The sequence below is a fragment of the Myxine glutinosa genome, chromosome 5, assembly GCF_964187855.1.
Source record: "Myxine glutinosa chromosome 5, kmMyxGlut1.1, whole genome shotgun sequence".
In the NCBI taxonomy this organism is placed as follows: domain Eukaryota; kingdom Metazoa; phylum Chordata; class Myxini; order Myxiniformes; family Myxinidae; genus Myxine; species Myxine glutinosa.
Window position 1 is genome coordinate 14797435 of NC_136265.1, and position 20597 is coordinate 14818031.

The 20597-nt window shown below is 46.0% G+C and overlaps 1 protein-coding gene across 1 annotated transcript in view; it reads left to right on the forward strand.

The window, feature by feature from the left end:
• CA10 (carbonic anhydrase 10 (inactive)) overlaps positions 1 to 20597 on the forward strand; it is a 484303-nt gene that overhangs the window by 413234 nt on the left and 50472 nt on the right. Inside the window, exon 5 of the mRNA XM_068117755.2 lies at positions 17168 to 17263. Coding sequence (XP_067973856.2) covers positions 17168 to 17263 — 96 coding nt within the window. The remainder of the gene's footprint in view (positions 1 to 17167; positions 17264 to 20597) is intronic.

Genomic DNA, 20597 nt, shown 5'->3' on the forward strand with positions numbered 1-20597 from the left:
CCCCATGTAAAGTTTTGACTTTTTCAACATATTTCAACATACAGCTATTTGATCTTCATTTCAACAATATTGATAGATAAAGGTGATATAATATAACAAATATCATGAAACATTTACAATTTGTAGTCCATTGTATAATTTAATAAACATAAATGCAAATTTCACATGTTGAAAAAGTAAGTACACCCATGAAATCTTTTTTAAATCTTTTTAACATATGTGGACATATCAATATTTGATCTTCATTTAAACAGTATCTATAGACAAAGGTGATCTAATTGAACAAAAAACAATAAAAGATTGACTTTGCAATAATTTATTCAACAAAAAATTAACAGAGATGCCATTTCCTTCTGTGAAAAAAGTAAGTACACCCTTGGCTCTAATAGGTGGTATTGTCCCCTTAGGCAGAAACAACCTCAAGTAGGCGTTTCTTATAACTGTCCACCAGTCTCTGACATCGACTGGGAGAAATTTTTGCCCACTCCTCCATGTAGAATTCTTTCAGCTGTGCGATGTTTGAGGGGTTTCTTGCATGCACAGCTCGTTTAAAATCCCCCCACAACATCTCGATTGGATTTAGATCCGGGCTTTGACTTGGTCATTCCAGAACCCTCCATTTCTTTCTTTTCAGCCATTCCTTGGTGGATTTACTGGTATGTTTAGGGTCATTGTCATGTTGCAAGGTCTACCTTTGGTTGAGCGTCAACTTCCGACAGATGGCCTCACATTATCCTCAAGCACCCTCTGGTACAATGAAGAATTCATAGTGGATTCGATGATGGTGAGCTGCCCAGGCCCTGATGCAGCAAAACTGCCCCAAACCATAATATTTCCACCTCCATGCTTTACAGTTGGTATCAGGATCTTGTGGTCAAATGCTGTCTTTGGTTTTCGCCAAACATGTCTTCTGGTACTGTGGCCAAATAGCTCTACCTTTGACTCATCTGTCCATCGCACATTGTTCCAGAAGTGCTGGTCTTTGCCTAGGTGTTCATTGGCAAACTTTAGTCTTGCCCTGATGTTCTTCCTGGACAGCAAAGGTTTCCTCCTGGCACACCTCCCATGTAGATCAAATTTGTGCAGCCTCTTTCTAATGGTAGACTCGTGCACTTTGACATCAACAGTGGCAAGAGCTACATGTAGGTCCCGTCATGACATCATGGGGTTCTTAGAGACTTATTTCAGCATCTTGCGGTCTGCTCTTGGGCTGAACTTGCTGGGGCGGCCTGGCCTGAACAAGTTGGCAGTTGTATGGAATCTTCTCCTCTTGTAGATGATCTTCCAGACAGTCGAATGATTGATTTCAAATTGTTTGGAGATCTTTTTAAATCCCTTCCCAGACTCGTAGGCATCTATAACCTTCTTTCTGCAGGCCTCAGAGAGCTCTTTTGATGTAGGCATGGTGATGCTGCACACTTCAACAACAAAGAGCAAACCAAACTAAATGTCTGAGGTTAAAATAAGACAGGTTCCTCCAAAATCCTCTCTCACGATGTTCTAATCATTTGCACCTGAGCTGGTGCACCTGATTCTAATTTTAGGTTTTTGAAGTAGTGATAAATGTAGGGGTGTACTTCCTTTTTCCACATGCGAAATTTGCATTTATGTTTATTTAAATTATACAATGGACTACAAAATGTAAATGTTTCATGATATTTGTTATGTTATATCACCTTTATCTGTCAATATTGTTGAAATGAAGATCAAATAGCTGTATGTTGAAATATGTTGGAAAAGTCAAAACTTTACATGGGGTGTACTTACTTTTTCATGTCACTGTATATATATATATATATATATATATATATATATATATATATATATATATATATATATATATATATATATATATATATATATATATATATATATATTGTTGCGGATATGAGGATTGCATTTTTTTTATTGTGTGTATTGTAGTGGTAAATTGTGGTGTAACCTTGGTTGAATATGGCCCCTCCTGCCTCCAGAGTTGTGTAAAGGTAAAAAGGGCGTCCCGGTAGTTATTCCATGAAACACCACATTGCAGGACCCGATAAAACCCTTGTTCAGTAGCTTATATCTTATTATGTGTTTTAGAGTAAGGCCTTGTCTTCCATTAGAATAATACTCCATTGCACCGAATCAATTAAGAATAGCTCCCCTTCAATACTTCCATTTCCCAGCCAAACTCTCCATCTGCGGGTAAAGCAGTTCACAAGCGTGGGGTGCACGCCCTCTCATTTCGCTGCTATAGTGAATATGTGCTCCGTGCTCTGTTTGAACAGGAGGGGCGGGGTCGCCCGGGAGAGGCAAGCCCAGGGCGCGCCACGAAGGGCGGGGCTGTTCAGCCCCATGCCCAAATAAGGAAACAAGCCCGTGGCTCGCCACGAGGGGCGTGCCGTCGGCGCCATGCCCAAATAAGGAGACAAGCCCGTGGGATTACCATACAAGGTCACGAAACAGAGCACGGGGGAGGAGGGCGGTACCGAAACCGAAGGGGGCGTGTCAGTCCCGCGCTGGAGAGAAGTGAGAGGAAGGGAATACGAGCTGAGCTGCGTGGAGAGGTACACGACAAAGAAAGGGTCCAAGAGAAGGCAGAGGAACTTTTACGAACGAGTTGCAAAGAGATACGGCAGATGAGTCCAGCCCCGTTTCAACCAGTCGCGTGAAGCCCTGACGGGGCAGCGAGTGACCCTGCTGGTGTGCGCTGTAAAGCCGAATACCAGGAGCTGCCGGCGTGCGCTGTAAAGCGGATTACAAGGAGCTGCCGGCTCCCCGCTTCCCGCCCGGAGTGGACCTGCTCGCTGTGCCCTGTGATCCCACCTGCTCATCCTTTCCAGCCATTCCTGCCTGCAAGTTCCCCATTTGCGTACGTGAGTTTGTTTTGTTCGTGCTGTCCTGGGTAGTAACTAAGTCTGTATAAGCTAGTAATTTTCACTGTGTCACCTGCGTTTTCATATCCGCTGTAAATACCCGTGACTGCTCTTTTTGCTTATGTGTGGGTAAATAATAATAAACCCCGATACTCTTCTGTACGTCTTCTTCTTCTTCCTCTTTGCATTCGTCGTCTTAGTCTTTTCCACATTGAGTATCTGTGGCGCGATACGGCCAACGTTTGGGTGAATTGGGTTTAGTCGGGGAACAACTGTTCGGTCGCGGAGCCTCCGCTCGGCAAATATAACATCCTTAACCACGTACTGTAACAATATGTATATATATATATATATATATATATATATATATATATTGTTGCGGATATGGGATTTGCATCCATCCATATCCGCTTGTAAATATTCCCCTATTTCCTCAATACTTCCCAACTATCCCCAATCCCCCATTCCCTAGTCCCATTTTCTGTAAACAACACTCTGTAGACCCGACCTCCCCCTATTTCCCCCCATTAAATGTCGCACCCAGGTTCACCGCATCTCACGTAGACAACTATAGGACATCTTGCTAGTTATTCTTAGTCTATGTCAGTTAAGGATTCGTTTCCATTAATTCTGACCCTTCGTTGCACCAGAATGTGATTGTATGGCACCGTTAGGAAGTTTAGGACCTCCCAATACCTCCCCGCAGCTCTTCCTCACGGTTCAGCAACAACAACACCAACAACAACAGCAGCGGCGAGCGCGGGGAGTGCGCGTCCTCACTCCGGCTTGGTTGGTAGGGGGTGTTGGGAGGGCACCAGGCCTTTCCAACGAGCCGCCATCGAACATGTGCTCGACGGGGTTACCAAATAGGGGCTCCCTGTCAGCTCCACGTCAAGGGCGGAGCCCGGTAACCCCCGCACCCAATGGGAGCAGCGGACCGGTCCCATCTGGGGTGGAGCCAACCAGCCGAGGGCGTGTGACTCCCCGCTGAGCATGCGCAGGAAGAGGGAGGTGACGTCAGATGCGCGCTGAGCTTGGAGAAAGAAAGACGCCACCTCCGAGCGCTGTGAGGCCTCCCTGCATCTTTTGGACCGTGCTTGATCCTGTCCCCGAGCCAAGGTGCACCTTGTGCTATCGACTACCTGTCCCTTCCTGCCATCAATCCCTGTGTAAGTCAGCCTTGTTCCGTTTGTCTGTGGTCTGTCTGGGTTAAGATAAGACGGTATTTAAGTGCCTATCTCTTCTGTGTCTTTTACCTCACTCTACCTTGTAATCTACCCCTTTTCTCCCCCACTGTAATTATATCCTCCTCCGGAGGTCTTGAGAACTGTACCCCTTGCGTCGTTTCATCTATCCCAGTCGTTGTGTCCTTTCCAATCATTGATTTAGCGTAGCGCGATTTGGTCAACGTTCGAGTGGAATCGGGTGAGTTGGGGAAGAATCGGGGGAACTGTTAGGTCGCGGTGGACCATCCGCTCGGCCCATAATAACATCTAATCCGCGATCCGTAACAATTGGTGTCAGGAGTGGGATACGAGTCCCGAAGCGCGCTTAACGCGCTCAAAATTACAAGCAGTTGGAAATTGTTTTGTTTTACAAAAAACCCGAATTTTGAAAGTCGCGCTATGGCAGATCAAGACGGCTGGGTTCCGGTAGAGGAGAGTGAGGCGGGGTCGATCCAGGACCAAATTGAGGGACATGAGGAGAGCGAAGCAGTGAGGGCGGCAGGTTCGCAAAATGGCGTCCTCGCGCACGAGGTTACGGGCGCGCAAAATGGCGCCTCGCAGATGGCTACGGCGACCGCGCCCGCGACCGTAGCAGCGCCGCTGGTAGATTTGAACCTTTTTTTAATACAAATGAAGGCCCTTATGGCCCAGAATAGCGAACAGTTAGAACAAAGGATGGGGTCCAATAGCGAGAAATTGAGGGAGGACATGGGGGCCAATAGCCAACGGTTAGAACAAAGAATGGGGTCCAATAGCGAGAAATTGAGGGAGGACATGGGGTCCAATAGCGAGAAATTGAGGGAGGACATGGGGGTCCAGATCAGAGGGTTAGGGAGTAGAATAGAGGGATTAGGAAACAAATTTGAGGGATTAGACAATAGATTAGGGGAAATACAGGAGGGGTTAACAGGGGTAGAAAACAGAATGGCCGCTCAAGAGAATCAAATGGAAGGGATGCAAAAGAGGTTAGAGGGGTTAGAAAACAGTATGGAAGGCAAATTGAGGGACATGAGGGACCAAGCGGAAAGGGAAGTTAAACAAATGGGGCAGCAGATAGAGGGGGTCAGAATGGGGGTAGAAACTAAATTGGATGCTCACAGGGAGGAAATGGAGCAGATGAGGGTAGCATCTGGGCAGGAGATGCAAGTGATGGGAGAAGAGATCAGAAGAGGTGTGAGTGAGGAGGTCGGAGGCGTGCGCGAGGAGGTGAGGCACTGTAAGGAGCGCATGGAGAAGGAGGTGAGAAAGGGGACTGTAAAATTGCAAGGTGGTATAGAGGAGTTGACGCTGGGAGTAGAACAACTGACAGTGGGACAAAAGGAGTTGGGGGACCAGGTAAAGAAGAACACAGCGGTAATAGAGGGTTTAAAATCGACACAGAAGGAGATGAAAAAGGACGTAGGGGTAATTAAAAAAGAGTGTCAGATGGTACGTGAGGGACTGACAACGAGGTTGGACGAGGTGACAGAGGTAATGGAGACGAAGGACCGGCAGGTGAGGACGCACATAGAAACGGTCAAGGTGGCCTTAGAGGACGAGCTTGAGGAGACGCACCGGGAAATAAAAGAGGTGAAGCAGAAATTAGACGAAGTGGAAGAAGGGGTGAGCGAAATTAAGAAGCGACGGAGAGAGGATAAGAAAGAGATCAAAGAGGAAGTCAAAGAATTGGTCCAAAGTCTGTGTTCGGATCGTGATGATGTGCTCATTAACCGGATGAGGGATTCGCAGGTGATGGAGGAGAAGCGAAGAGAAAGAGGACCCGGTGTAAGTGGTGACCAATATGGTCGTGCGTATGATGCGCCAGGTGATTTAATAAGCTTGGGGGTCGAGATGGACCCGGGTGTTCGTGAGAGGCCGTTGGTGAAGTGTGCGACAGGTCTGGTGTGCGAAAAAGGAGGTGTGCGAGAAGGTCCGACTCTGGGGTGCATGAGGAAAGAGTGCGCTGTCAAAAGTAAGGAAGAGTGTACACCTGTGGTGAGTGTTACAGAGGGTGTAACGAAAGAGTGTGCGCAAGAAAGGTGTGTAACGGACGGGTGCATGAGGAAAGAGTGCGCTGTCGAGAGTAAGGGTGAGTGCGCTGTCAAGAATGGAGGTGAAAGTAGTGAAAGTGACACGGAGCGTGAGTTGGTTGTGACAGGTGAGCGAGGATGTACACCTGGAATGGAAGGATGCACACCTGGAATGGTAGAGCGTGTGTGGGAATGCACACTTGAGTTGGTCGTGAGGCACGTGGTTGGGTGTGCGAGTGAGAGCACACCTGTGATAGTCACAGAGGAGGTGTCCGAGAAGGGGGCGCGAAGAGGTGTGTTGGTGAGGTGTGCGAGTGACGAGTGTGTGCAAAGGTGTTCGGTGGTCAGGTGTGTGACCAAGTCTGTGAGCGGAATGAGTGTACCGAGGTGTGTAAGAGAAGGTACGACGAGGAGCATGGGGACGGCTGGAGGTATGAGCAAGAAAGGGGTAGCGTATGCGTGTAAGCATGCAGGTGAGGCATCGACGGTAACCGGGTTAGCAGTTAGAGCGACTTATAGCCGAATCGGGCCCTCGGTGCGTGCCGGGCTTCGCGTGCCGCGAGAACCAGCGGGGATCCGAGCCACGGCGGGTTCGAAAGGACCGCCGTACGCGATCCACGCTGGGCCTCGCTTTGAACGGCCGCGTCCGTGCTCCACTAGGCGGAGCGGGCAGCCCGATAGGAAGGGTCGTCATGGCGACCACCTTTTGTTGAGGCATTCCGGCAGGTCGAGATCGGGCCATGGGATGGCTCCGTGCCGAGATGGTGCGTGGGACCTCGGCCCGGGTAAACCTCCTTCCCTGCACCGAATGCGGGACGTATCCAGCCGCTGGCACCAAACAACCCGCATTCATGGCTTGGCTGTACGAAGCCGAGCTTTAGGAGTGAATTGGCGCACCGAGAGGCATTAGTAAGTAGACTGTAATGACGAGGATAGTGTTTTGGCCCCGAAATTAGAAAAACAAAATTTGATGATTGGCAAAGGATTGGCAGTAATGATTGGCAGATGATGGGTAGTGATTGGCAAATTTTTAATTTGTTGAAATTTGATGTGCAAAATTGGTAGTGGGAGATGCCCGATGTGGTGGGATGGCAACTCTGTCATCCCTCACAATAGGGGGCAAAGGAGCACTAGGTTTATGGGGTGTATGGCAGTGAAAACTAGCCCGGGTGGGTTAGGATATTGTGTGTAGGGATCTAGCGAAGATGACATTAGGTAACGTTAAGGTTAGTTAGGGACAAGGATACCTGTAGAGGGGACGCAGGTAGATTAGAGTGGACGATAATGACGAGGGAGCGCAATAGTTTAAAGGGACGACTGGGAAGCGCAAGTTTCAGAGGGGAGTAGTTAGATGAGATGATGCTGTGTGAGAACTGGACAGGTGTGTGGGGCAGTGTATGAGTAGTGAGTGTTGTGGATCAGCGCGAATGCGCTTGGGGGAGAGAAGGGTGCAGGCGGCACCAAGTATGAGAGCACAGGTGTGCAAGTACAGGTGTGTGGAATACATGGAGTATTGGAATGAGTGGTGTGGAGAGAGTTGGAGTAAGTGGTACGGAGTGGTGTGCATGGTGCGAAGGTGTGGATGGGGGAAGAGTGGACCCCTTTTCACGAGTACCTGGGGAGGGTAGTTTAAAGAATAGTTAGAAGGTATAGGTAAATTGTGGTTGGATATTGGCATTTGTGGTGCGGTTGCAGAATGGTATTGTGGATGGGTGCATTGGTGTGGTGAAATTGGCTGGTCGTGTGGCCTGTTAGTATGAGTGTGAATGGTTGGGCACTCCGCCACTGTTAGATGTCGGCCAGGTGAGGCCGCAGGTGGGCTCTGGGAGCCGTTAGTGTCAGTGGGTGCCTGAGGATCCCGGGTGTGGATCGGGCAGCCCGTGCCAGAGAGGGCACTGAGGGGGTGAGAGTGCGAGAGGGCCTTCCCCAGTTAGTTAGGTTAGGGTGAGGAGCAGGTGAGCTCGGTAGGCAACAACAGTGGTGGAGGTGTGCAGGTGGGCGGACCAGCTAGGAGCGTCACACGACCCAGCCACCGAAATTGTGCGGGGGCACCGAGTGATGAATCGGGGGAGTGAGACCCCAACTTGAGAAGCACCACAGTTTGGTCAATGGGAATTGGTTTTTAGAACCCATAGTGTAAGTTGGCCAATGGATTGGCAGGGAAAGACCCCGGGTAATGTAAAGTTGTTAAAGTCATTTAGGAAATAGTTAGGATTGATGAACCTGTCGCACCATACGCAGCCACTTACCTGAGGTGATGATGATGACTCCACGCCTGTGTTCCTTTGTTCTGTGTTGCAGGAAAGGAGAATTGCTGTGTGGATTTGTGAGACGCATCACGACGTGGATGAGACATTGGGGTGATTCCATCTCTCCCTCCTTAGGAGCAACTGATGATGAATTGGTGATGGCAAATTTTGATGAGAGTTGGAAATGGCAAATTTGATTGGTTAGGAGGGAGAGAAGACGAATTTGGTTTATGGGAGGAACGGGGAAGACAGTAGGGACGTTTGTTGATGTGTAAAGTAGATGTTTATGGGTAGTGTTGTGTTTTGTGGATACAGTAAGGGGTAAGGGAGGGGCAATGTAGGTTACCTGGTGGGGGGTGGGGGGCGTACGGTAGGAACGTACCTGTCTCACCTGGTTCCCATGTGCCCCCAGTGTGCATTACCTTGAATTGCGTGCACTTTTGCACCCTTACCACCTTACTCACTTGTCTTCTTTTGTCTCCCACCTCCGAGGATCTGGCTTTGGGGCAGAGAGAGAGGAGAGAGAGGTGCTGGCTCCGCAGTTGTGGGCCTGTACTTCCGCTGCTTGCTGCCAGGATCGATACACCATATGGACCGCAATTTTTGTGGCCGCCCACCATGGACCGCAGTTCTTTTGCAGGCAAGCACCACCCGTGGATGGCCGTCTGGGTCAACGTGGCACCTATGCCATACAGGTGAACCACTTTTAGTTGGCCCCCCTGAGGGCCACAATTTAGAAATGGACGCGGTTGGCGCCTTTCTTTATTTCTAAAGAAGCCAGAAGGCCAAGTGCACTCCATGAAGGCAAGACCAGCGGCAGAACATCGGCCGGCTGCGACACCACCGGTGACCATGGACACTTGATTGTGCATTTTTTATTGAACACTTTATTGGTGCACCGGATGGTGCTGACTGTACATAATGGGGTGGTGCTTTTGGTGCTTGGATGGGGTGCTCTGCACATTATTAAAGGCCGTAGGGCCACAGGGCACTCGTGGGTTGGTGTATCGATGCTGGCATGCGTGCTCTCTCTCTATGCATAACATCTGCATGTGTTCCTCAAAGAACAGGTCCTGGATCGTAGTGTAAATATCAGTCTTGTATAAATGATGCTCCCTACCGGCTGTATGTTTAGTTTGAGGATGCTTTCCGCGATTCGGTTATCCTGTGGGTGTGTTTCTGTTAGGAGAAGGGTGCAACGTCGCAGGGGGACATATTTACTCATTTGTGAACATCTGTAAAACTGTCGCACTCAGGGTTGAGTTAATAGTAGAGGGAACTACATCTGAGTGCCACACTAAAGTAGGTAAAAATTTATCGGGTCGGGACGCCCCGAGGTAGAGAAGGGTGCAATGTTGCGGATATGGGATTTGCATCCATCCATATCCGCTTGTAAATATTCCCCTATTTCCTCAATACTTCCCAACTATCCCCAATCCCCCATTCCCTAGTCCCATTTTCTGTAAACAACACTCTGTAGACCCGACCTCCCCCTATTTCCCCCCATTAAATGTCGCACCCAGGTTCACCGCATCTCACGTAGACAACTATAGGACATCTTGCTAGTTATTCTTAGTCTATGTCAGTTAAGGATTCGTTTCCATTAATTCTGACCCTTCATTGCACCAGAATGTGATTGTATGGCACCGTTAGGAAGTTTAGGACCTCCCAATACCTCCCCGCAGCTCTTCCTCACGGTTCAGCAACAACAACACCAACAACAACAGCAGCGACGAGCGCGGGGAGTGCGCGTCCTCACTCCGGCTTGGTTGGTAGGGGGTGTTGGGAGGGCACCAGGCCTTTCCAACGAGCCGCCATCGAACATGTGCTCGACGGGGTTACCAAATAGGGGCTCCCTGTCAGCTCCTCGTCAAGGGCGGAGCCCGGTAACCCCCGCACCCAATGGGAGCGGCGGACCGGTCCCATCTGGGGCAGAGCCAACCAGCCGAGGGCGTGTGACTCCCCACTGAGCATGTGCAGGAAGAGGGAGGTGACGTCAGATGCGCGCTGAGCTTGGAGAAAGAAAGACGCCACCTCCGAGCGCTGTGAGGCCTCCCTGCATCTTTTGGACCGTGCTTGATCCTGTCCCCGAGCCAAGGTGCACCTTGTGCTATCGACTACCTGTCCCTTCCTGCCATCAATCCCTGTGTAAGTCAGCCTTGTTCCGTTTGTCTGTGGTCTGTCTGGGTTAAGATAAGACGGTATTTAAGTGCCTATCTCTTCTGTGTCTTTTACCTCACTCTACCTTGTAATCTACCCCTTTTCTCCCCCACTGTAATTATATCCTCCTCCGGAGGTCTTGAGAACTGTACCCCTTGCGTCGTTTCATCTATCTCAGTCGTTGTGTCCTTTCCAATCATTGATTTAGCGTAGCGCGATTTGGTCAATGTTCGAGTGGAATCGGGTGAGTTGGGGAAGAATCGGGGGAACTGTTAGGTCGCGGTGGACCATCCGCTCGGCCCATAATAACATCTAAGCCGCGATCCGTAACAATATATATATATATATATATATATATATATATATATATATATATATATATATATATATATATGTGTGTATATATATACGCATGTCCTGGGAGGGGGAAACCAGCCTGAAAGTGTTGTCTGTACATTTTCAACGGACAGATCATAACAATGTCTCACTCCAAAGCGACGTCGAACACAACAACACCCCCCAGAATGAGTGAGCACTATTCAATTCAGCATGTGGTACAATTTCCCAAGAATTAAACGAGGAAGAGATGACATTGAATAAACGCTGGCTTCTTATGTTGTCCTTGTTCCATAATGATCTGACACCGCATTGAGTTTCCTGACCCAGCAGCTCGAGGCTTCCAACCCCTCGGGAATGAATGCCACCTAATTAGTCTAATTGTGTTTTCCAAAGCTTGGCGTAAAATATATATGAGTGTGTTTGTCCAAATTTTGGAGCATATACGAAATGTGAAATGTGACTTCTACATGCTCGATACAGTCTATCGGTACAATTGTTTTGTCCCATTGCCATGGAGATTTCTGTCGCCCGTAATTAACTCATTAGGACTTGGAGATGTTTCCTTCTTCTGCTCAACCTCTGACTTCATTATTTTCCTTGTCCTTTTCATATCAATACCCACAATCATCTTAATCTCGGTTTTTCTGTCCCTTTTTTTCCACTGCTTCCCCTGCACAATGAAAAACGACTTTAGAACTTCTTGGTTGATCGAAAGTTTTTGTGCACAATTGAGGTAACTTTTGTGTCGTCCCAAAGGTAGTGCCATATCAAAGTTGATAACGAAGATTTAAATTTTGTAGAACGAAGTACAGCCATAGTTTCCCTTTTTAATTTTCGAAGGTGGGCGGAGTTTTCCCCGAAGGTGGGTGGAGGTTTCCCCGAAGGTGGGCGGAGTTTCTCCTGGAAGTGGGTGGGGGCTATGTTTTCACCCATATCTGTCTGTCTGTCTGTCTACCTATGGATAGGATATTTCAAAAAGTTGTTGACTAATTGGGACGAAACTTGGTGGACAGGTTGGGTGTGTGACAAGGAAGAATTGATTCCATTTTGTGAAGATCTGGATCCGGATCTGGATCCTATAATTATCTCCGCCTCCAATGGTGTGCGTAGGTTATGTTTTGACCCCTGTCTGTCTGTCTCTGGATAGGATATCTCAAAAAGTTGTGGACAGATTTGGATCAAATTTGGCGGACAGGTTCGGTATGTTACAATAAATAATTGATTTGATTTTGGTGAAGATTCGAATCTGGATATAAGATTTATTTCATTTTCTTATTGATTTTTCATCATTGGGAGATATGGGGCCAAAATCGATATACAGTATAGCACAAATTTTCAAAAAGTTGTGGACAAGTTATGACAAAACTTGGTGGATGACTTGTTTAGGTGACAAGAACAAGCCGATTCGATTTTCGTTCAGGCCCGGATCCTGATCCGACCTATCAGTGGGACCCTGCAGTTGCTTTGCAGGTCGGCCGGAGAATAGTATCTGGTTAATAGAGACCTTAACCAGCCGTCCCACATGTTTTCTTTTACACGTATGAACGTTGAAGATCCCAGGATGCCTCTGTGAAAAGAGTAGGCCATTGTGTGCCTGAGAAAAAAATTGAGAAAAGAGTAGGCCACACCGGTGTTGTCTGCGGGCCGCTTTTGCAGCCCCGTTGGAGTAGTAACTCGGCCGGGACAGATCGACATCCTGTCTTTGTTCACAACTTGCCACGGATACCTCATGCCCTGCACCTGGGGTGTACGCCATGTTTTTTCATCACTCGCATTTATGACGTCACAATGAAATGATCGGAAACCTTGGAATCACAGGCAGTTCCTCCCTCATCAATATTTAAAAACATTTTTTAGTAATCCACATAATTTGTCTCACCGTAGCATGAGGTCTCTGCAAACCTTCCCATATTGCTAATGGGGGCCGCATTAGCAGGTAGATACACATACAGGTAAACAGAGCCTGCATTGAAGGCTCGTGCGGTGGGCGTCAGGAATGGGATGAAACGTCCGTAATGAAACGGTTTGTTTGATGTGGCAGGTGAAAGCTGTTTAATTGCCTTCCAGAGGCCGTGAAGGAGTGGTTCATGCAAGCTTAGTGTGCGGTAAGGGTTTGCTTTGACAGGCCTAATGTTGGAAATGCCAGTGAAATATCCCTGGGAGGGCACGGGGTCTTAGCATCACTTCAATCATGATGTCACCCACAAGTGTCGGAGCGTTTGATGTGCTGATCTGGGAAACATCCGACACTTTTCAGAGCGCCAAAAATGCCTTGGATACTTCATCATGAGGTGTCTAATTTTAGTGGCCCGTCTAATTAGTTTTGGCCTTAAGCTCACGAGCACCTACCTGCTGGGCATGCCAAACACCTATCACTTCCTTGTCGGTGCTTGTGCTACATTCTTATCTCTTTCCTCCCTCCAACTTCACACTTTTCCGTCACCGCCGCTTGCAGAGCAGGAACACAGGTAGGTGGTGCTCCTGTGCCCATATGACCTAAGTGGTGCTCCTGTGCTCACTTTATGTTGTCCCAAAACCCAATGGCAATCTGCCAAATAGGCTCCCACCAAACGGTCTGTGAGAACCAAGTGCTTTGGTTGCTAAAGGACCATTGATGGAGATAAACGGCTCCAAAGATCGAGTTTCTCAGCGATGACGTCACAGGTGCAAAATACCTGTCCGTGCTCCATCATACTAAAATACGCCATTTCGTGTCTGTCTGTCCATCTGTCTGAAGAATTTTTGACGCCAATACATTCTGTCGTTACTTATCCAATCTCAACCAAACTTGACAGGATGACGAAGGGTTACATAATGAAGGTTGTCGCACATTAATTTGCCCCCCTCCCCAAGGGGGTTTTCTCCCCCGAGCGGGTTTTCTCCGCCATTGCCGTCAATGGCGTTGTGTGTTGAGGTGTATATCAATGTTAAATTAGCTTTATCGTGGCGTTTTTCCAAAGACGCTTTTAATAACAAAATTAATGATAATCGCATATAGTTAATGTTATTACAAAACAATATTAATACTAATAATGTCCCACTTCCCCAAGGCGTTTTTCCTGCAGTGATAACGTGTATAAATAGCTTATAGTTATAATGGTGTTTCCGTGGGAGCAACGGCTTCTGCAGGAAGTAAAAATATTATAAACCACAAACACGTATGCTTAGCTTTTTAAACAGTCGCTAATGCTCTTTATAACATTGAATGAAGAAATTTGGAGGAATCCCGACATCAGTGAAGTAAGGTTCACTTGCAAACTGAGCGAACATCTACTGTACTCTATATAACTCACAAATGTTGGGTTAATAACATGGCCCTTTCTGCCACTACCGTGGCATTTCTCGTAGCGAACTTTTGAAACTCGCTCCTGCTGTTTGATACGAACCTGAAAGGGAGGAAGAGCGGGATGTGCTCATTTACCAAGCAGCTAGCTAGCGCTTGCCAAGCCAGCCGTTCCTTAACGGTTTTGAATGGAGTGCTTGCTCGAATGCTTAAACCACTTGGCGATCTCTTCACAAGAAACTTGGTAAATGAACACACACCCAATGTTCTTGAGACCCGACCATAGATCGACTGTAATCTAAATGCCCCAAAGAGGAATGACCCTTCCTGCAGCTCCTGTGGTGGGCGGGTGTACTAGTTCTATGAATGCTGAGCGCCAAGTCGAGCAAGGAAGCAGCACGTGCCATTTTAAAAGTCTTTGGTATGACTGGGGCCCGGAGTTTGAACCACGGACCTTCCACACCCGGAGCGGACGCCACATCGAGCCACAGGCAACTTACACTGGTATCTCAGGAAACAAGTCGTAAAAAGCGAACCTGCGGTTTAGCAGGACTTGGACAAAATATTACAGGAATTTTATGTCGTCACGCCCAATCAAATTTGCCGCTCGCACGATCACAAACTTACCATTTTTAAAGACGTCGTAATGGACACGCCACGGTGCATCAATGGCGGTAAAACTTCCGAATTATTTTTTCCTGCAACCTTTAAAATCATTATTTTATTTCAGTTGAATTATATACTTGAACACTGGAGAACGCAAATCGGCTTTTTGACACTTTCAAACCCCTTCCGTTTCGCAGTACTTGGACATGTTAAATAAGGTGGTGTATAAGACAACGATGCTAAACTTCTGGAATAATTTTTTTACTTCAACCTTCAGAATCTTTCTTTTATTTCAATTTCATTATAAACCTGAACACTGCATGAGGTAAGATGTTCTATAAACTCTCTAATCCGATCCAATGCACCATCCTCTTGTAGAGCAGTGGTGCCCCGGAAACAGTTTCTTGGTAAAGGTTTATATTTGTACTGGGTGGTGGTGGTGGTGGGTGGCTTGCCATCCCTCTCCCAGCAGTAGTTAGGGCAGGAATTTTGGAATTTGTTCAGGGTGCCGGCGATAACTCGCCCACTCTTCGTGAAGGACACCGTCGGAGCTTTAACGTCCACCGACTAATACCGGCAGATGGGACGCCCGGCTTAACGTCCCTCCAAGGGACGGCATTGATGAATGACATTTTTTTTGATGAATCAACACGTTATAGCTGGGTCGGGATTCTAACCCCGGCTAGCCGGCTTGGGGATGAGTGTGCGTCCCTCTAGGTCATCCTGCCAGCCCTGATATATTGTTTACGTACACAAAATATTGCAAGAACATCATTGGTAATAATTCTGTTATAACTGTGATGTTATATCGACTCATATCCGATGACCCATTTCAAGCAAACACTGCCGATGTTATTGTCTCTCCCTTCATTTGTTTCTGTCACATTTTTCTGTGTTTGTTTTGTCACCTGTTGGTGGCTAAATCTATTTCTTTAACATCTTCCTTGTTTTCTTATCCTTGTTTTACAATCTTGCCTTTCCACGCTTGTTTATTTTTCTGCAAGAAACGCTCTTTGATTTGTGTGATTATTGGAATAGAGAGTAAATACATTCCATATAATCCCTCGTGTGCTTACATACAACACACACGCACACACATCAATAACGTTCCTGGCCTCCCTGCACACGCGCACACATACACACACACACACACACACACACATAAATACACACACACACACATAAATACACACACATACACACAAACATGCACACACACATACACGCACACACACACATGCACACACTCACTCACACAGTCACTCACACACACTCAGACATACACACTCACACAAAAAACACATACATACACACACAAACACATACACACACACACACACACACACACACACACACAAAAACACATACACACGCACACATACACACACATAAATACACACACACACACATACACATACACACACACACACACACACATACACACACTCACTCACACACACTCAGACATACACACTCACACAAATACACATACACATACACACACAAACACATACATACACACACAAACACACACACACACACACACACATAACATACACACAAACACACACACACACACACACACACATAACATACACACAAACACACACACAAACACACACACGCATACATAAACACACACATACACACACACAACATACACACATACACACACATACACACACGCACACACATAAACACACACATACACACACATAAACACACACATACACACACATAAACACACACATACACACACATAAACACACAGGCACACATACACACATATAAATACACACACAAACACATGCCCACACACACACACACACATAAACACACACATACACACACACACACACACACACATACACACACACATACACACATAAACACACACACACACACACACATACATAAACACACACACACAAACAAACACACACACACATAAACACACACACACACACACACACACACACACACACACACACACACTGCTAAACTCTAATACATGCAATGAATTCACGGAGCTGTTTAGAATCCCGACAGTCACAAAATGGCGGCGTTTTTCTCACGTCTATTAAACAATGCAAACAGTTTCTATTCCTCGATGATTCGAATGATCCGCGAATCAAAACACGCACATGTGTCTGTGTGCCAAGAGAGCGTGCGGCAGCTGTGCGGAGGCTCCGACTCGCACCTGTTCAAATGTCAAGGAGGCACGTGTACCTCGCAGCGCTTCCACCTCTGGCGATGACCTAAGAATAGCTCCTCGAGGAGTGAAACAAGAAAAAGAGGAACAATAACACTGAATGACGAACACCTGACATGTCTGCATTTTAAATTCACCATTTGACATATTTTGTCTCCTCTCTGCCCCCCACCCCGTACCTGTGACTCCCCCCAACCCCCAACACCTTTCCACTCTTTCAAACAGCTTCAGTTGATCCACTACAACCAGGAACTCTACAACAATGTGACGGAGGCATCCCACAATCCCAGTGGCCTCATCATCATCTCTATTTTCGTTAAGGTCAGACCATCCAAGACTTTTCTATCATTCTCAATAATTCCAAGCCATTTCATCCCCTCGGTCGTCGTTTCCACGCCGATCGTCTCACAATTTGGGGTTACTCTGCTAAAAAGGGGTGTGGTCGGAACGTGCAGGTCTGGGGGTCTTGACTGGAAAATAACTTGATGAAATGTGGATGCACCTTTCTCACTGTTTAAAGAACATAACCTTGATGAAGTACCGCACTAGTTCCACAGTGAGAGAAAAGAGGAATGAAAGAGGGAGGTTTTCTAGCTCTTACACGAGCCTTAACTCTGTATCGTATACAAAAAAAAAAAAAAACTTTATTTAATAACAACATTTTTGGAGAGAAATGGAGAAATAAAATAGACAAAGAGATGGAGAGAAAAAAGACATGGAGCGAAATAAAATTTAAAAAAAACTAAAAAAAAAAATAATAATAATAATAATAATAATAATTAATTAATTAATAATTTTTGAAGTTTCACCTTTAGTTGACCTTTGACCATTTGTCCTAAAAAAAAATAGTTGGTTTCCCAATTCAATGAGGCGCTATGTAAATGCTGTTAAAGTTTCAAGTCAATCGGATGAAAATTGATCATTTTTAAAGTTTGACCTCGAGTTGACCTTTGACCTTTTGACCTCAAATATAGTATGTTTCCCTACTTAGTGACTCGATATGCAAATGCTGTTCAATTCTCAAGTCAATCGGATGAAAATTGATGATTTTGAAAGTTTGACCTTGAGTTGACCTTTGACCTTTTGACCTCACATATAGTATGTTTCCCTATTTAGTGACTCGATATGCAAATGCTGTTCAATTTTCAAGTCAATCGGATGAAAATTGATGGTTTTTCAGATGAAAATTGATGATTTTGGAAGTTTGACCTTGAGTTAACCTTTGACCTTTTGACCCCAAAAATAGTTGGTTTCCCAATTTAGTGACACTATACAAATGCTGTTCAATTTTTAAGTAAGTCGGATTTAAAATGGCGATTTTAGAAATTCGACCTCCAGATGACCTTTGACCTATGACCTCAAAATCAATAGGCTTCTCAGTTGTGACGACCTCTACAACTTGGAGAAGTTTCGTGACGATCGATTTAGAATTGTGACCTGTAGGCCGGTGACAAACAGACAGACAGACAGACAGAATAAGAAATGCAACCAACCAATATACTTGAAAAATCTTCGACTTCGCAAGTAATAAACAAGGTGAGCTGTAAGCCTGGATTTTGGAAGTTGACGAGGAGAGGGATACAGTACTGGAAGAACACTGATGTGCTGGAGGAGATGGAGATAGGTGGAGGGCTGACAAAGCTTGGGAAGTAAGACGACAAAAGAGTTTCAAGTGAGTCTGCGATTTGAGGATAGATAGAGATACAGAGAGAGATATAGAGAGAGACATAGAGAGATGTAGAGATAGACAGAGAGAGACAGAGATAGAGACATAGATAGAGACATAGAGAGAGACATAGAGAGATGTAGACATAGACAGAGAGAGATAGAGACATAGATAGATATAGAGAGACATAGAGAGATATAGAGAGATATAGAGGGACATAGAGAGACATAGAGAGATATAGAGAGATATAGAGAGACATAGAGAGATTATAGAGAGATATTGAGAGAGACAGAGAGATGTAAAGGGACATAGAGAGATATTGAGAGAGACAGAAAGATGTAAAGGGACATAGAGAGATGTAGAGAGAGACAGAGAGATGTCGAGAGATATAGAGAGATGTAGAGAGATATAGAGAGAGACAGAGAGATGTCGAGAGATATAGAGAGACATAGAGAGACATAGAGAGACATAGAGAGATGTAGAGAGAGACAGAGAGATGTAGAGGGACATAGAGAGATGTAGCGAGAGATGTAGAGAGATATAGAGAGATATAGAGAGATATAGAGAGATATAGAGACATAGAGAGATGTAGAGATAGACAGAGAGAGACAGAGATAGAGACATAGAGAGCTTTAGAGAGACATAGAGAGATATAGAGGGACATAGAGAGATATAGAGAGACATAGAGAGATTATAGAGAGATATTGAGAGAGACAGAGAGATGTAAAGGGACAGAGAGAGATGTAGAGAGAGACAGAGAGATGTAGGGGGACATAGAGAGATGTAGAGAGAGACAGAGAGATGTAGGGGGACATAGAGAGATGTAGAGAGAGACAGAGAGATGTAGAGAGATAATGAGAGACATAGAGAGATATAGAGAGATATAGAGAGATGTAGAGAGAGACCGAGAGATGTAGAGGGACATAGAGAGATGTAGAGAGAGACAGAGAGATGTAGAGAGATATAGGGAGATATAGAGAGATATAGAGACATAGAGAGATGTAGAGAGAGACAGAGAGATGTAGAGGGACATAGAGAGATGTAGAGAGAGACAGAAAGATATAGAGAGATGTAGAGGGACATAGAGAGACATAGAGAGACATGGAGAGATATAGAGGGACATGGAGAGATATAGAGGGACATAGAGAGATATAGAGAGATATAGAGAGATATAGAGAGATATAGAGCAACAGAGAGAGATATAGAGGGACATGGAGAGATATAGAGGGAGATATAGAGACAGACATAGAGAGACGTAGAGAGAGACATAGAGAGATATAGAGAGACATGGAGAGACGTAGAGAGATATAGAGAGATATGGAGAGAGACATAGAAAGACTTAGAGAGACCTAGAGAGATGTAGAGAGATATAGAGAGATATAGAGAGACATAGAGCGACATAGAGAGACATAGAGAGACATAGAGAGACATAGAGAGACACAGAGAGATATAGAGAGATATGGAGAGAGACATAGAGAGACATAGAGAGACATAGAGAGATATAGAGAGATATGGAGAGAGACATAGAGAGAGACATAGAGAGAGACATATAGAGAGACATATAGAGAGACGTTGAGAGAGACATTGAGAGAGACATAGAGAGACATAGAGAGATGCCAGACAGTGTCAAAGGCCCATGATGCATTGAGTGACACAAAGTGGGATGCCAGACAGTGTCAAAGGCCCATGATGCATTGAGTGACACAGAGTCGCACACCAGACAGTGTCAAAGGCCCATGATGCATTGAGTGACACAGAGTCAGACGCCAGACAGTGTCAAAGGCCCATGATGCATTGAGTGACACGGAGTCGGACACCAGACAGTGTCAAAGGCCCATGATGCATTGAGTGACACAGAGTCGGACGCCAGACAGTGTCAAAGGCCCATGATGCATTCCGTGACACAGTCCTGACCTCTTGTTTTAGATTGAGAGCCTCAATCAATTTCCCACAATGTTTACTCTATTGTTGATCGGCCAATGGCTGATG